Below are 17,017 nucleotides of genomic sequence, written 5' to 3'. Positions count from 1 at the left end.
TAGGATTGTAGGAACACGTACTTACCGCTCTCTTTTATATCACACACTTTTAACATCTACAAAGTGAGATGTCACGTTTCGTTGGTCTAGAAATTATTGTATCTACCTATGGGGAAAAGGGACTTCCACTTGTATTACAAGTTACAAGCTTTTGATGAACAGGGCACAGGAATAATTTACCGTTTTTTTTTACTTCTTGTATTTCCCGCCATGGCTGACTGGGTTGCCAGTTGTTTCAGTCCAACACTTCCGAGTGTCGTCTAAGCAAAACTTTTTTCCTCAAATATATTTTTTTTATAAATATAGTTTGTCAAAGGACTGTCTCATTTCAATCATAGACAGAGAGAATCATACTATCTTTGTCTTACACTAGTACTAGCACCCAAAAGAAAAGGATGAGTATAATTTTCCTGGTTCTTACTGACTGACAAATTGGTTTGACCAACTATAGATAAATAGGTAGTGGCCTTTTTAATACTATTTCAATAATTTAACACAAAATTAAAATTAACCTAAATACAAAAACAACGATTTTAACTGAAGCCTAAATAGTTTTGTATTGTATCTGCCGAGTTTGTTCGGAACAATCGGAACTTACGTCAAGTAAGTCAACCGCGTCATGTCGGGCTACGTCAATAACGTCAATTTTACGCAGAAGCAGAAGTGTTTATCGGGAAAACTAAAAAACCTCTTCCCAAATAATACCTATTATCAAAGTTAATACCCTAATTCTGCGAGATAGTTGGTTTCTAGTCATAGTTATTGTAATCACTTATCGGCAGTTTGCGCTAACTAGTAAATATTTCACGTTATATGTCAAGCAAGATCGATTGATTTTTATTTTATTTTGTTTTATAAAAGTGGCTTATTGATAAAATAGCTAATGAAATCACTTAACGTGTGACGTCGCTCGGTTCCTCAACGATCGGACATGCGATAATGAGAAGTAGAATTCGCTAGATGAGTGATGGATGAGTGCATAAAGAGCTCCCCTTGTAAGGTAAAAACCTGCCGACTATGCTGCCTTCCTCTTCGGCTGTACCGTAGCAAAAGCCTCTCTTTATAGATTGCCAGAATTTTATCAATATCTTTGCATTATTGGCCTTATATCATAGAAAAAAAAAATCGATGTTTCTAGTGCTATGGTATATGGATTTATTTACCAACTAAATTGCCTTTATGATTTATTACTCTGTCCATTAGTTTCTTAAAAGTTTAAATTATTATTATGTTCAAGGGGAGGTATGTTTTAAATTTACTAACTGATAATAAATCTTGACTAGTAGTTACCTATGTAGAAACTATTAGTTGTCAAAATTCTGTTTTAGGTATAATTTGTACTAACTAAATGCACTGCTTTTCTTTTTAATTTGCGTTTAATTTATTTTTTACTGTTCCAAAATTCTTGTACATTCTGTATATAGATGTTAGTTTGAGTTTTTTTATTATTTTGATGTATCCCAACGGTCCGTAGGAGTGTGATGATGTGGATGATGGACAGCTTGGGGCGGAAGTGGAGCACCTGCGGCAGCATTTAGCTGAGCGGGACTCCCATATTGTTGCCTTGGAGGCTGAGTTTGTCAAGACTACCAGCCGAGCTAAAGATCTTGATGAGCAGCTGCATACTTGGAGAGAGAAATATGAAAGGTTAGTAAAATAGTTGAAATAACTTTAATATTCATTTTGTAGTCAAGACCCAACTTATAAACTAAACTAGAAAAAGCAGTGGCGGAGCTTCCCTAAGACCCAGTAGGCCCGGGCCTAGGGCAGCAAGACATTAGGGGCGGCGGCAAGGTGGCAGTTTATATGATGGGTGCTGAGAAACGAGTGGCTAGTAGTTACTAAAAGGCCTGCAAATCTGCCACTGAGAAAAAGTGATGAAGCCCTCCAGTGGTGACGGCCAGAATCGAAATAACCAGGTACCTAGTTAATTTTTTTCCTGTACATTTCAGATTGAATGATTCCCACAAAAGGGTGCAGAAACTAAATCAGGTTTTAGAAGACAAGTTGCTGCAAATGGTTGACAAGATGAAGGGTGAGAAGAGCCAGCTGACCAAAGACATAGCCACTCTGTCAGTCAGGCTTGCCGAGTCCAAGCACAATTTCAGCATGCTGCAGAAGGAAAATGTGAGATCAAATTAAAAGGTCTACACACTAATGTTATGAACATGTTCAGGAGGGGTTGTCTATCCCCCTTATTCATAAATGTTTACTAAAGTTGATAAGTCGATAATAATCGTTTGTCCCTTGCCGAAGTATTGGTATGAGGGAAAGGGACAAACCATTATTATCGGCTTGTCAAATTTAGTAAACGTTTATGAATAAGGGAGTTAATCTATATCTGTTTATCAAAAAAAGTACAGCTACCATTTAAAACTTGTTAGCCTTGCAATAAAAATAGAAAGTTAGATAGAAACATATACTTAGGTAATAGAATACATAATATATATGTGAAAACCGGCCAAGTGCGAGTCGGACTCGCAAACGAAGGGTTCCGTACCATTATCTATAAAAACGGTCACCTATCCAAGTACTGACCCCAGTGATCGCATATACTGACCCCGCCCGACGTTGCTTAACTTCGGTCAAAAATCACGTTTGTTGTATGGGAGCCCCACTTAAATCTTTATTTTATTCTGTTTTTAGTATTTGTTGTTATAGCGGCAACAGAAATACATCATCTGTGAAAATTTCAACTGTCTAGCTATCACGGTTCGTGAGATACAGCCTGGTGACAGACAGACGGACGGACGGACAGCGGAGTCTTAGTAATAGGGTCCCGTTTTACCCTTTGGGTACGGAACCCTAATAAAAGTATCACTGATGATGGACTCATTCACAAAATAAATGATATATTTGGTAACAAAGCGGTCTAAATTATCATTACATCCAATAATGGTAGTCAAGCCAGCAAGTTATGTTAGAGATCATGACAAAGTACTCACACATATAGTTGTGCCGTTCTCGAGAACATTCTTCCTTTTGTATGGGAAATCATCTTAATTGACTATAGGGAATATTCTCGCTTGAGAATATTCCCTATAGTCAATTGAGAACATCCTCGAGAACGGCACAACTATGCTCACATATCTTGGACCCTATCAATATGGTGGACTTATTAAAGGTCTGATTATTTTTTTATTATCATTTCAGGAAAGATACAAAAACGATATGAATCTAGCAATCCAACTACTACAGTGCAAGCCTGACAACTTTGTATCCCAAAAACTGGACAATGTAAGTAAAACATGTTGACTCAACATTAAATGTTCAAAAACACATATTGTTTTTCTTATCAGCCACGGCTCTTGATCAATTTGTTTTGTTTACAGCTCCCTGTAGATACACAAACCCGAGTTTCACAGTATGTCATGTCGAAAACATCCAAGCCATCCAGCTCGACCCAGTCAAGAAATGGTAACGAACTTGACACTTTTGATGCAAGTGAGTACGAATTTAATATTTCCGCATCACTGATGTCCAAAATTCTCGAAGATAGTATTCAGGACACAGTAACAAAACACTGTGATACATGTATATGCATGAAATCACAGAGCAAACCCTTCTGCTACAATGAGAGCTACTATTCTGTGGCAACACAAACATTTCTGAGCGGAGATATGAAGAATTCCCTGTGTTTGAATTGCAATTCGGAAATTAAATCTGTTCATTCCAATTTAAGCTTCAGAAGTGCTTCACCACATGCTATTAAATTGGTAAATGAAAAATTAGTATGTCCAGGCGCACCAGGGCCCTTTATTGTACCTCAACCTATCATGGAACAGCTGAAAGTCGCCCCTGTTATCAATGAGGCATCTAACACAAGCTATATTATTAACGAAACATCTAAGGCAGATGATAAAGTCCAACTCTTGCCAAATGATGAAAAAAATATCCCACCTATTGATACTAGTGATTTAAAGCAATTGAGAAAGAATACCATGAACATGGAACCGGCGGTTCATCATAAACTCTGTGATCGCACGAGAACTTCTATTTCTAGCAAGAAAAGTAGTGTTCACAGTATTGGCAATGAAGAGCTTATGAAGGAACTATCAAACTCTAAAGACGTTACTAAAGATATCAAACCAATTAATGAGAATCGTTCGCTCGAGAATTATAATGTGAGAAAAAACTCCTTGGGTTCAATGGGGGCTGTTAGTAGAACTTCTTCTGTAGCTAAATCTACAGTCAGCACTCATAAGTCTAACACTCAAGTCGGTCCCGGCCCTCGGTTTTGCCATTTGCGAATGCAAGCCGGCTCCAAGAATATTCTCTTAGATAATGCGCAGCCTGACGTGCCTCCCGTCTTATACCGAAGGCAAAGCAAATGCAATGAAAACTCTATATTTAAAGATCTGAATGATGGTATGGAGAATTTTATGGATATAGATAGAACCCCAGATGAAAAAGAGGATGCTAAAAATGATAATGTAGTAGTCGAAAGCACGCTCATAGACGTACACGTCGATAACAATGCCAAAGAATGCAATACCAGTGTGAAGAGTCCTACTATTAATCCTGTGCTATTGAATGTTTCTTCATCGCCTCTACAACCATTGAAGACGCATACTTTCTCCAACAGCTCGGAAAACAATAACAATAAATCTCAAAGTGTTGATAGTCAGCAAAATGTTTCAGAAACAGATAATATTCTAAATGAGTTTAATGCAGATATGAAAAATATGCAAAACAATAACATTGACGGTATAAATACTAATGAAAATGGTAATAAACTAGACGTTATATCGCCAACAGAGAGTCAGGACGTCAAAATATTTAACTTCGATCGTTACGAGCAGAATAAACTCTCCAATTTACATACCAGGCCTTTGAGAAAGATCGATTTGTCGCAACTTCATTCCATTGAAAGCACAAGAATATCTAAAGACTTCCGGCCGTTGGACAATCATCAACATCAAATACCAAAGCACGAGAAAAAATCGGAACACATTCCACCCAAGTCAGTACTGCCCGCTGTAGTTAACGTATATCCAAACTTAACCCAGACTCATTTGAAAGTGAATGAAACTACGAAAGTGTTCACGAACGAACAAAGCACAAGTTCGCTTTCTAGCGACGATAGTGCCGCTTTATTGCAAAAGCAGCAGTTGCTTAGAGTAGCAGAATGGGTTGAAAAGAACTTAGAGCAGCAAAATAATCTAAATGATCCTTTGGAAGATGATGTCGCGTATAGTAACAGCGTATTGAGAAGAGATAGCAAGCTGAGCAGACTCTCGGAAACGCTAAATGAATTGGCACTCAATATGCCACACCCAGTGAGCAAATATTCCAAGTCATTCACTATAGATGGTCTCAACAACTGGGTTCGGAACTCTGTAGCTCATAATGATAATGCTGAAAAAAAGCATGCCTCTAATCCAAAGGCAAATATCGGCAAGGAAACAAGTTTCCCGGTTGAGAGTGGTGACGCTACAGTTACAGAAATGAATGATAATTCTAAAGTCAGACGTAACGCTAGCGATTTCGATGTCGGTAAAGAGTTGCGGAATGCCTTAAAGTCTAAAGACAGAGAGATAACGGCTGAAGAATTAGCGCGAATGGAATATAATGTCAAGAAGTTTCTACTGAGCGGTCCGCACTGGACGAACGAGACCACGGGCCGCAGCCGACGCACCAGCAGCAAAACCGAGACTGATGTATAATTCCGATGTAGATAGTTTGATACATTCCATGTTCAACTTTCTTGTGTGTTGGATGGACATTCCATATTTTGTCATACCATCCGGAAATCTGTTAAATGTTTGTGAAGGGAAACCTTAAGTCTATTTAATTTTAGAGACTGGAAATGGATGAGATGATTTTAGACCTTAAAATGAAATAAGACTTATTGTATTTCTCTGTCAGTGGCATAGTTTGCCATTTATTTAGCGTATGGATGCATAGATCTGAGGATCACCTTTGCACTTAGTAATATGACGTAGTTCCTTTTCGTAGCTCCGTCTTTGTCATGCTTGTTAATGATTTGCCTGTTCTAATTAAAAGCATTTGTTACGGCACTTCTTTGTGCAAATATGACGAATTGAAAATGCAGCATTAGACGATAAAATTGCAGAACTAAGTAACAACATTTCTCTATTCTGAGTAATCTAAATATGTAGTTTCTGAATTTCATTCGAAAATTCGAGGATATTTTCGTAATAAGCTTTGATTTTATAGTGTGGATAGAGAAACGGTTGTGTATCTATCAGATCATATTAATATCAAATGGCAGTTATTCGACTTAAGAATGTACTTTTAGGTACCTTTACACGATTTTATGGCCAAGAGGTATTTTTCATAACAAACTCGGCGTGGTTACGCATTTTTTTGTGAAATTTTCTTTGGGACAAGAATGAGATTAGTTCCATATTTCACCGAAATTACGAAAGTACCTATACCAATTTTCAGCTCATTTGGACGTCGCTCATTTGGAAGCATTACTATTCGGTAATTCGGCCAAGGATATAATACCATACCATACATTCAGATATAGTAAACTTGTATCTATACGTAACCTATACGCTAAGTTTCATGCCAAGTGCGACGTAAAGTAATGCGCTCCTAAGGGAAATGTACCTAAGCATTGTCACTGCCAAGTCAGGGCAAACTTATGCTGGTTTTACACGGGGACAGTAGAGTGTACAGAACTATATTAAAATAATTTGAACGCGCTGACCAAGGCAGAGCAGTAGGTATACTGTCAGGGCAGCAATGAAGGCAGGACAGGCAATAGCCAGGAAGTGAATTTTTTTGGGAGTGTTGCCTGTCCCCACCACATTTTTAATCGACTGTCCTGCGGCTGGTCTCATGTGTCGTGAGTGCCACTGTGTAAAAAGTAACAATGGACCGACGCTTTTGGTGTTTGTGTAAATGCCGACACCGCACTCTTAGAACACAGTTGGGTTGTCACAGACTTTTACACAACTGCCCAAAAATTACAAACATTTCAAATAAGACATGCTAGCACTGTAAGTACATAGTACCGAGCTAATAACAATGGCGATGTATACAGCTTGGGTGCGCGCGACCCACCCCTTGCCCCCCGCACGATTTCCCTATCTAGAGTCAGTCCATGAAAAGTCTGCAGCGGATTTGATAGCCCACGCAGTGCACGTGTTATTTTAAACGTCAAGCTTCTATGGAATTATGACGTATAAATGACACTTGCACTGCGTGGGCTATCAAATCCGCTGCAGACTTTTCTTGGTCCGACTCTCGACGGCTTCATCGAATGACTGTATTGGTTTTTAGACTGTGGTAGTGCAGTGCGGTGGTAAGCAGGACAGTGTAGTTCTAGATGGAGTTTATGTTGGCGTGACAATATAGGTACTTAGTTAGTGTGCTAAGAAAATTATCACTAATGATAAATTCAGATATTTAACTAGCTATCGTCGTCTGCATCGGCGCTGTCCGATTGTTCTAGTTGTCCGACCTAAGTTTGAACGTCCACTGACTTCCTAATGGCTTTGCTCTACCACCATAGAAGGTAGGATCGTATAGAAGTAGTATACGCGTGCCTCCGTGAGGGACAAAACATACGCAAATGCGACACTGTGATTGGTCGAATTTATTTGTTGCCTACCATTATCCATAAAAAAAAAGGTGGGGAACAAAAAATATGTGAGACTGTGATAAGGACAAGCAATAATAGCGCTTTCTCTGCTACTCCTACTGAAAGATACGTAAGACTATCCCGTTCTGTCAGTTATCCCCACCACTCATGCCCAATCCAGTTTAATACTAGATTCATGTCTACCACAGAATAAGTAATAGTACTACCGTACGGAAAGGAAACTTCCTACAAAACCGAAGTTTGACAGCGGTTCAGGGTCGGATCATGCTGTCCATTTCTAATATATGGCACTATCCGTTTCCCTATTTAGGTTTGTCAAAATTCAAGCCATTATCTTATCTGTGGTCGTGCACGCAAAGGGACGTCAATTTGTGTCAACCCTAATAATTGCTCTGAGCAATGCTGAGCCGAACGGAGCTGAGTTTGTCCGAAGTCAGGAGTTTCGCACTCCTGGCTCTACTCTACTATTCTGCTTCACTGTTCTGTCAGCCGCCGTGTGAAATTGGTATTAGCGTGGTCAGAGTCCAAATTAAATTTAGGTACCCTAAAGTACGGATTACAGTCATTCTGGTTATCGTAAACTAAGATAGTTCGGTGTTAGTTATGCAATATCGATATTTTATAATAAATCAAGGCTGCCGTTGACTAAATTTAGCTTAGGATAGAATCACAAAGTCAGATTTATATTATTGTGCTTGAATTATGTGATATATATGCAAATAAATTGTGACGTAAAACTTTTATGGCGTACAAATGTAGACACAAAATTATCTGTAATCTTGTATCGATGTATTTGTTTTTCGGCAGAGACAAGTAATTAAATATAGACTGTTTAAGTCGCATGGCCATCAATAATCATTGTTGTGTAACATGTCACTTAGAGAGACCTTAATTCTACAATGACAACGTAATGCTATCTAGTAAACACTGTGACAGAGTTATAATAAATAGTGATGCGTTTTTATTCTTAACCTATAAGTGGCGCCATCTACAATACAAATAAGGTAGTATACGACTTTGTATGGATTTGGATGATATTTTTTATTTACTTGTCTCAGCTTTAACAGTAAATTAGTCTTCGTTATTGGAACAAATATCAAATTAACTATCTTAGTTGCTGTAGGCGTAAACTTTGTGCACATTTATTGATATTAATACTAGTAATATAGGGCACCGCATTATTTCTTCCAAAGAGACAGTAGTTTGTGAACGTCGTATAGAGTTCCTATTCTTAATTAGATATTTGCTCCAGTATTTAGTCTTCAGGGATATCAATATCAACAGTCCAAACCAATGCCGTCGATCGATAATAAAAAAAAGTATATAAAAATGTAGCTCTCCACTTACACAGTGTATCATGCCTCTGCCTACACATGTACAAGTATTGTAATGAAATTGTATGTTAAAATATAAAATGGGTATCATTTGTGCATATTTTCCTAATTGTATTATTGGAAATATATTTTTGAAAACTTAGTTACGGCTGTATAATGTAGCTAGAATATGATGAATTATCAGTAGAAGCAAATCGCCAACTGTGTGTTGTCTTATAACATATTGAGCACAACTTAGGGTCCTTTGGTATTAGATGAGGTCAGAAAATAATAAGCACTGTCAATCTGCATACCCCATTCATTGTGATGGTGTTACTTGTTAATGCCTGATTTCCATATGTATATGTATTGTCAATTTCGCCAAAAAAAAAACCCAAAGGGTAAAACGGGACCCTATTACTAAGACTCCGCTGTCCGTCCGTCCGTCCGTCCGTCCGTCCGTCTGTCACCAGGCTGTATCTCATGATCTGTGATAGCTAGGCAGCTGAAATTTTCACAGATGAGGTATTTCTGTTGCCGCTATAACAACAAATACTAAAAACAGAATAAAATAAAGACTTAAGTGGGGCTCCCATACAACAAACGTGATTTTTGACCGAAGTTAAGCAACGTCGGGCGGGGTCAGTATTTGGATGGGTGACCGTTTTTATAGATAATGGTACGGAACCCTTCGTGTGCGAGTCCGACTCGCACTTGCCCGGTTTTTCAAATGTATTTGTACAGAAAAAGTAAATGTTATTGGTAAACTTGTCACTTAAAGCATTACCAAAATGGATTTTTTTTTTCGTAAAACCAAGTTGTTGCAAAGTGTTACTTGTCACTTTTTGACATCTATCAATAAGGATATTTAAACTACGTCTCATAGTAGCAACATCGCCATTAAAAAGGCGTTTTGCACTATGTAACAATAAAACCTTGTTTTTTTTTTAAATTGGTAATAACTCTGAAACTAGGCGAATTTCAAAAAAGTTTATAGGACATTTTTGTCTCTAAATATGATCAGGAATACGCTGTTATAATACTATGGAGAATGGAGATTGACAGTCTTTGTTTTACGTATCTCTGATATTAGGTAGAAATGCCAATCTAAGTAGGTATTCATTTAGTACAATACCTACCATTCCCAAAGCATTTGTATAAGTACTTTTAACGGTAATTATACTACTTTATATTTTTACTTCAGGGAGTCTAGAAGATTCACCCAGTCAGACTTGATTTCTATATTAATATTTTTTTGTGAAATTGTGTACTTTTTTTCATGGCTCCTCTACACGATGGGCTAATGCCGGCCACTCCAAGGGACGCAGCCATGCGGTAGAATGAGATAGCAATACCACTTGCTCCCTCTAACGCATAAATGCGTCCCTTGGAGTGGCCGGCGTTGGCCCATCGTGTAGAGGAGCCATCACACTTGCTCATAAAGGGTGGTATTTCACGCAGGTTTAGCGGGAGTTATAGCAAAAATAATGCCATGGGGAGCACTTATTGGATTGTTTTAATATAGAGAGGCACATACTTTATTAAATTTTATTTTTAAATTTTCGCGGTATTTAAATTTACTCCCCTCCCCCCCCTAAACCGAGGCAAGTGGCTTATCTTCTGGTTGATGATATCATTGACATCTGACCCTGGCAATTATCCTGGACTCCACTTATTTGTGTTTATATGACATTGAGTGATCTTTTTTAATTGTATATTTTTGACTATTTTGTGTAAATATTCATTTGGTCTCATTTGGATGATTAATATGTTTATATTTGTTGTTTTTGTTTATTTTGTTATAAACACATTTATTTTTATATACCTACTTTATTTCTTACCAAGAAATTGGGTTCTATATTGAAATTTTTTCGAAATGTAGTCAAAATTGATGAATTTCAAGCAATTCGAGCAATATTTGATTAACTTTGTGTCTTATTTACAGTATTTAAATTAGATTATAGGGGCCTTATTAAAGAGACTTTGGAGTAAAATTGTTTCTTACAATAAATAACACCTAAACAGTTTCTTTGTATTATAAAATGACTGGTTATTTTTACACTGATTTTGTTATTTGTGACGTTATCTATGAAAAGGGACCTTATTACCGATGGCGATGCCCCGTTATAATTACAATGCCGCGTGACGCTTCGCGGCGTAAGCGCCATCGACAATAAGGTCCCTTTTCATAGATAATGCCCCATTTAAGAACTCAATTCTTAGATGACCGCCTAGCGACTTTACTATCTAATTAAACTAATAAATTGTAACATCAGTAGGCTTAGCACGAGTGAGCCGCGACAGTATCTCGCGCGCGATGGATAGCCTAGGAACGGTTATTTTAATTTATCCATCATTTAAAAATATGAATATATTAAATATTATATATATTTATATATGTAATTAAGTTCACGTCCACAAAAATAATGTCTCTTTGTTTACAATAAGGCCCCTCCAAGTATTTGCGAAAAGCCAAAGCTCGACTAGGCGATAGCTTGTGCAGCGTAAATTGTACCTAATAAAATAAGTAAGTGTGTTTATTTATTATTAAATACAATTACAGATAACATTTTGTATTATTTATACTTTTGTAAATTACTTAGGTATTCATAACACAGCGTAAGGTGCTTAAATCATAAACCTTGCTCTTGGATTTGTCATAGTCATGAAAATAAGTTAGCATTCAGTATTGTTTATGACTTCTAATCTACATACCTACACGACATGACTAATGTCATAGTGTTTTAACCTAACGCCTAAAGTACCTTAACAGAATTTCCAACGCTCTTTCATTTACTTTCAAATTTGTTTTGAATGAGTTCAGCGAAACAAACAGTTAACACATATTATTGACGTCCTCGTTTTTTCTACAAAATATCATATGATCACAAAGGGCCCAAAAAATTAGGGATGTTGAAAACCCAACCACGCGTGTAACTGCATATCTAACAAGAAGCTTATCGCTTTATCTACCCGTTTTCACAAAACTTGACTGCGACATAAACCATTATAACTTGAACCTTACAACTAACCCCCAGGGTAGGCAAGTCCTAAGAATATTAAAAAATCTTTCTCTGAGTTCCGTAAACGTATGGTATTTTCGCAACTAAACGAAGATTACGTGCATTATTTGGTCCAATTTGACATTTTGTATCTAATTGGCCTAGAATGAGCAGCTTTTCAATCCAGCCAAATTTTATCCAAATCTAAAGCTGAAAAAAAAATCCACAAAATAAAAATCGGTCCATTTATACTGGTTCTTTGGCACTTCGCTCGGAATGTAGAGGGCTGTATGACCTTTGCATTTCCAAAACGACCAATCCATTGTTATGTGAGACCTTGACGCCGCCTATTGTTAAAGTTTTCAATTTTCTTGTTAGTACAATTTTACCTTGATGATATACAATTAGCAGTCGTAATTTTTTGGCACGCTTATGTAACGGCTTAGTTTTGCTCTAAATAATATTGAACGCACTAGTTATTTTTATCGGCGCATGTGATGCGCAGTATGGTGATTTGATTGCATCGTAATATTCGTAAATTTACTCTTGTTTTTATTATATAACTATTTATGGAAGCCGAAACGGACGAAACGTAGTTTGTATTTTATTTAGGTATCTATTATGGACGCAGTTGGACTGTTATTGTCAGACATCGTTAATTTTATAGCATTTTCGGTGCACCGGAGTGGTGTTAACGGAATTGGTATAATAAATTTCAACCCTAATGATTAATTAGCGTTAATTACGTTAATATTAACCTAATGAAATGAAATGGTAGTTTCAGTTGGAATTATCTATACCAATTCCGTTATGACCACTCCGCTGCACCAAAAATGCTATAAAATTTACGATGTCTTCTTATTGTGGATACCTAGTTGTTTAGTGTGGGTAGAAGTGTCAAGGATTTATTAATTGACAGCCTGTGCGTATGTCTGTGGCCAGTCTAAACTTTTTGATGATGGAACCCTTTTGGAAAGTGAAATTTGTCGGAGTCAAATTAAAATTTTCGTTCGTCACTGTGGACCAGTCATAGCAGAGCTGGTTTTTTATAATGTATTCTCACGGAGCCCCCACAGATGCTTTAGGAGCACCTATAGGCTAGCTTTAGGGGGCACTTTGAGAATGGCTGCTCTAGCAGGAATCGGGTGCTTGATCTGATTGACTATTCCGTGAAATAAAAGCCCGATAAAGTCCTTTTTGCTGATAAATCCGTATTCGTTCATGAATGTTCGTTCCGCTCAAGCGACTGCTCTTTACCGGGGGTGTGAACGACCGTGCGATTCGCGCCACGACAGGTGGCCTGCGTAGACAAAGCATTCCATTCTACCACATTAGTGGGAAACTTACAACTTCCTTTCAAACTATTTTGTAGTTACAAAAAGTTTTGATTGGATTAATATTAAAGTACCCGTCTGTTAAGAGTGCGAATTTTAAACCGATCTTGGGTCATGGGTTCAAATTATGGCTCGTAACGCTTGTACAGGGTGGCCAAATAAGAGGTATGTACACTTTATTTTTGAAATTTTATTCTATAAAACATAAAAAATATTAAGTATTCCTTGTTAAATATAATATGTAGGGTCAGCAATTACACATGGAAAATAATGTCAGACAAATGTCCACCTCTAGCAGCATGGCAGATGCGAATCCTTTTCATCGCGTTTTTCATCACATTTTCACACATTTCTGGCGTTCTCTCAGCGACAGTGTTTCGAATATTTTGTTTTAATTGCTGAAGGTTCGTTGGCCTATTAGCATAGACACGTCCCTTTAGATAGCCCCACAGAAAAAAGTCAGGAGCTGTTAAATCAGGCGATCTTGGGGGCCAGACAATGTCACCGTTTCTCGAAATTAATCGACCGGGAAACGTTATTTTTAATGTTTCTATTGTAACTCGAGCCGTGTGACACGTTGTTCCGTCGTAAAACGCTCCATAATAAATTTGCCATATTTACCGCCAAAATAATGGCGGCAAAAAAAAGTTGTATACCTCTAAGTTGGCCACCCTGTATTATGCCCCAGCACGCATTTTATTATGTAATATGTGTTAACTGTGTGTGTAGCTTCTGTCTGCGACTTCGTCTGCGTATGGGATGATGATGATGATGATGATTGATAAAAACTTTACTATTAGTCCGTGGCGCTCACGACAAAAAAGTGTAATATACGGCAAATGATGATGATGGAATTTCCTTTTGCAGAGTTGCTCCTTTTGACTCACAGATTGATTTAGGAAGGGGAGCCAAGCGGAATTTTGATGCAAAATTTTGACTTAATTTGTAAAAAAAATTGTTTGGCTATGTGCGCAAGTTTGGTATCATTTTCGGGTAAATCAAGGATGATAGATTCATTTCTGATATTTAATTTATACGGTTTCATGAAATTTTAGTGTGCATATTAAAATAAGAAAAATATAGGCTTTTATTCGGAAAAAAAAAATCATTTTTTTCATATAATTTATATGAAACCGTATAAATTAAATATCAGAAACTAATTTAGCAACCTTGAGTTACACGAAAATGATACCAAACTTGACCATGACCATATAGCAAAACTTTATTTTTTATCATTTTCGGGGGGCACACCCCCTTAAGTCAAAATTTTGCATCAAAAATTAGATTGGCTCCCCTTCGTAAATCAATCTGTGAGTCAAAAGGAGCAACTCTGCAAAAGGAAATTCCATCATCATCATTTGCCGTATAATTAAGTGAACACCAGGGACTATATGTCCTTCCTCGGACCTCAAACTATCTCCATACATTCGTCTCAATCGGTCTAGGGGGTTAAGTGTGAAGATATTAACCGGACAGAGTTACTTTGCATTAGTAATTTAATAGGGATTAAATTTTTTCGGCGGATATATATATAGGAAAATATCAACAAGGCATACAATTTGCGTACGAAGCCCTAGGGTGCTTAAACAACCCTACCTCCTCCTGGGCCCGAATTACCCTAGCCTAGCGCATACCTACCCTTTCGCTTCTTCAGCCCCAGAATATTCGTACCTTGTGCGCGAACTGTTATTGCCCTGAGTTTTAAGGTCAGATTCAGTGGCGGATTTGCAGTCTTTCCCGCCCTAGGCCCCAGGCCCTGTAGCCGCCCCTTTCTCAGCACCCATCATATTGACATTTTGAGTTATTTCTTGTTATCAGCGAATTTTTTGTCACAATTTGCCGCCCCTAATATCTTGCCGCCCTAGGCCCGGGCCTACTGGGCCTTAGAGCAAATCCACCACTGGTCAGATTAGACGGTAAAAATTTAATTCTGGCGGCTTTTTTATCCCTTGTCACCATGCCTGTCACGTTCTAACAAGTATGTAAGTGCGAAAGGGACGCGCATAGTGATAGTCGATAAAAATGGAACCGTGCTGAGCCCGCTGAAAAGAAGGTGGTAGAAACTGATGACTACGCAAATTTTTGGGATCAGATGGCCAAGCAGGCCCTGATTTTGGCTAGGGTGCAACCGGGAAAGCGTTATAATGAGGGGATATCCTGAAACATTGCGAAGGTATGTCCGGGTCATACACATTTTATTGTATGCTTAAATACTTCGCGTCTGTGAAGGTCTTTAGTGTAGACATCGCAAAGTTAAGAGCATCAAAAGCTTATTTTTGAACTGCACCCTTACAAGCGGGATATATTTTTTCAGTACTTGATGCGCAAATAAGAAAAACGCGTTATACCTATATGTAACTGGGTCGTTAATTAATGTTTTGATCACAGAAGTGACATTTTTTTCTGAAATGTGTTTGACCCGTCCACTTCTCGTATCCGCCCGATTATATCCTTTATTGTGTCCAATTCGATTTTTCGATTTTCTATCCAGCGAACATTATGTAATCGTCCACACCGCGTAATTAACAACCAATTTCAATTAACAAATGTCTTATTAGCTATCGGAACAAATCATTCCATGGCGTTAGATTGGTTTCTATTGTTCCTGACTATCTGACCGTCCCTGGGGATACATTCCCATTGCATACTTGCAAGAGAACGCTGGCAAACCAGTATATGTGTTTTTTTGAGATCCCTAACGGCTGTGTGTAGTCAGAGATGCTTGCTGGTAGTACCGTGGTTAGGCAAGCGATGAGAATAAAACCAGGTTGTGCAACGCAATGCAGCAGGAATTTCACGGAAACTCAATAAAATTCAATTTTTACCTAACGGTAAGCCACGCGGGTCAGCTAGTTACAGTAGTTACCTACTGCTCGGCATTGCCTAAATTATAATCACAAAGCGTGTAGAGTCCGCCTAAGGTTACTTTGTGTCGAAATTGCAGCGACGAAGTGTGGCAGCGTCACCACAATCGTCTTAGTTTTATAGGACTTTAACGTTTAGGTATATGGTGACGCTTGCTAAGTTTGTTGCAAAGTGAGCATTAGCTGTCAATGTCGAAGCAGATAAAAAAATTAAGTACATATAAACCATATAAGGTGGTGGTACTGGTGCTCGATGCGGTCCCAGTACATGTCATCTTGAAACTTAAGTCACTGTCAATAGAGGTGACAGCAGGGTGTCATCTATTGGGCATTAGCATGTCGAGCACTAGTACCACCACCTTAAATAGGAGATAAGTAGTTTTAGGCCTGGGAATGGACATACAATCAGACGAATTCGGGGGCAGACGCTAGTTTGGCAATAATTATGTCAGATAGAAAGGCCATTAGCCCATAATAGGCATTCTGTGATAAAACAATGCAACCTCATTAAGTTCGAATTAATTCAAATGATATAATGGATGACTGTTTACCTAAATAAAATACAGTCAGCAATAAAAAAGCCTTCTGAATATTTTATTTTATTTCGAAAACCTTTTTTTTTGTAATCAGGTAGGGGATGGCCGCATAGAGTCGCTATGTTATACTTGTAGGTAGCTGTTCGTCTAAAACGACAAATGCAATACGGTACCTATTACAACTGTAAAACGTTCTAGACAGAAAGCAACGCAAGCTGGTGTTTTTCGCATACAGAAACTTTAAATTCGATTCAATTTGTTTTATTTCCGAAGCAGCAAGCAACTTGTTGACTTCTGATTCGTTTAGGTTACTTTTTGTACTAAGTTATGGTCAATATTGACAATTGAGATTGAGGCCTCCAATTTACTTCGCTCTAATAGCACGTACTACT

At 37.9% G+C, this 17,017-nt stretch overlaps 1 protein-coding gene across 2 annotated transcripts; it reads left to right on the top strand.

The window, feature by feature from the left end:
- The first annotated feature begins 630 nt into the window (after window positions 1–630).
- On the top strand, window positions 631–7,000 carry LOC134796657 (uncharacterized protein MAL13P1.304). 2 transcript variants are annotated; one of them, XM_063768807.1, is made up of 5 exons: window positions 631–795; window positions 1,475–1,647; window positions 1,953–2,127; window positions 3,154–3,237; window positions 3,333–7,000. In XM_063768807.1, the coding sequence occupies exons 3-5, from the start codon at window positions 2,017–2,019 to the stop codon at window positions 5,664–5,666; spliced, it is 2,529 nt and encodes an 842-aa protein (XP_063624877.1). In that variant the 5' UTR covers window positions 631–795; window positions 1,475–1,647; window positions 1,953–2,016; the 3' UTR covers window positions 5,667–7,000. The 2 variants fall into 2 exon arrangements, with proteins under 2 accessions (XP_063624877.1, XP_063624876.1); XM_063768806.1 differs by having other exon boundaries at window positions 631–1,000; window positions 3,333–6,999.
- The last annotated feature ends 10,017 nt before the right edge of the window (window positions 7,001–17,017 follow it).

This window comes from Cydia splendana, chromosome 14 (assembly GCF_910591565.1).
Source record: "Cydia splendana chromosome 14, ilCydSple1.2, whole genome shotgun sequence".
Taxonomy (NCBI): Eukaryota; Metazoa; Arthropoda; class Insecta; order Lepidoptera; family Tortricidae; genus Cydia; species Cydia splendana.
The sequence above is the reverse complement of the archived record's forward strand: the minus strand, read 5'-3'. Positions and strand labels throughout refer to the sequence as shown.

Bases quoted from the DNA above. Each gene is read 5' to 3' on its own strand.
- LOC134796657 (XM_063768806.1), top strand. From the start codon at position 968: ATGGATGAGTGCATAAAGAGCTCCCCTTGTAAG. The intron at 1,648-1,952 runs GTTAGTAAAATA...TGTACATTTCAG, and splicing joins TGGAGAGAGAAATATGAAAG to ATTGAATGATTCCCACAAAA. The intron at 3,238-3,332 runs GTAAGTAAAACA...TTTTGTTTACAG, and splicing joins TATCCCAAAAACTGGACAAT to CTCCCTGTAGATACACAAAC.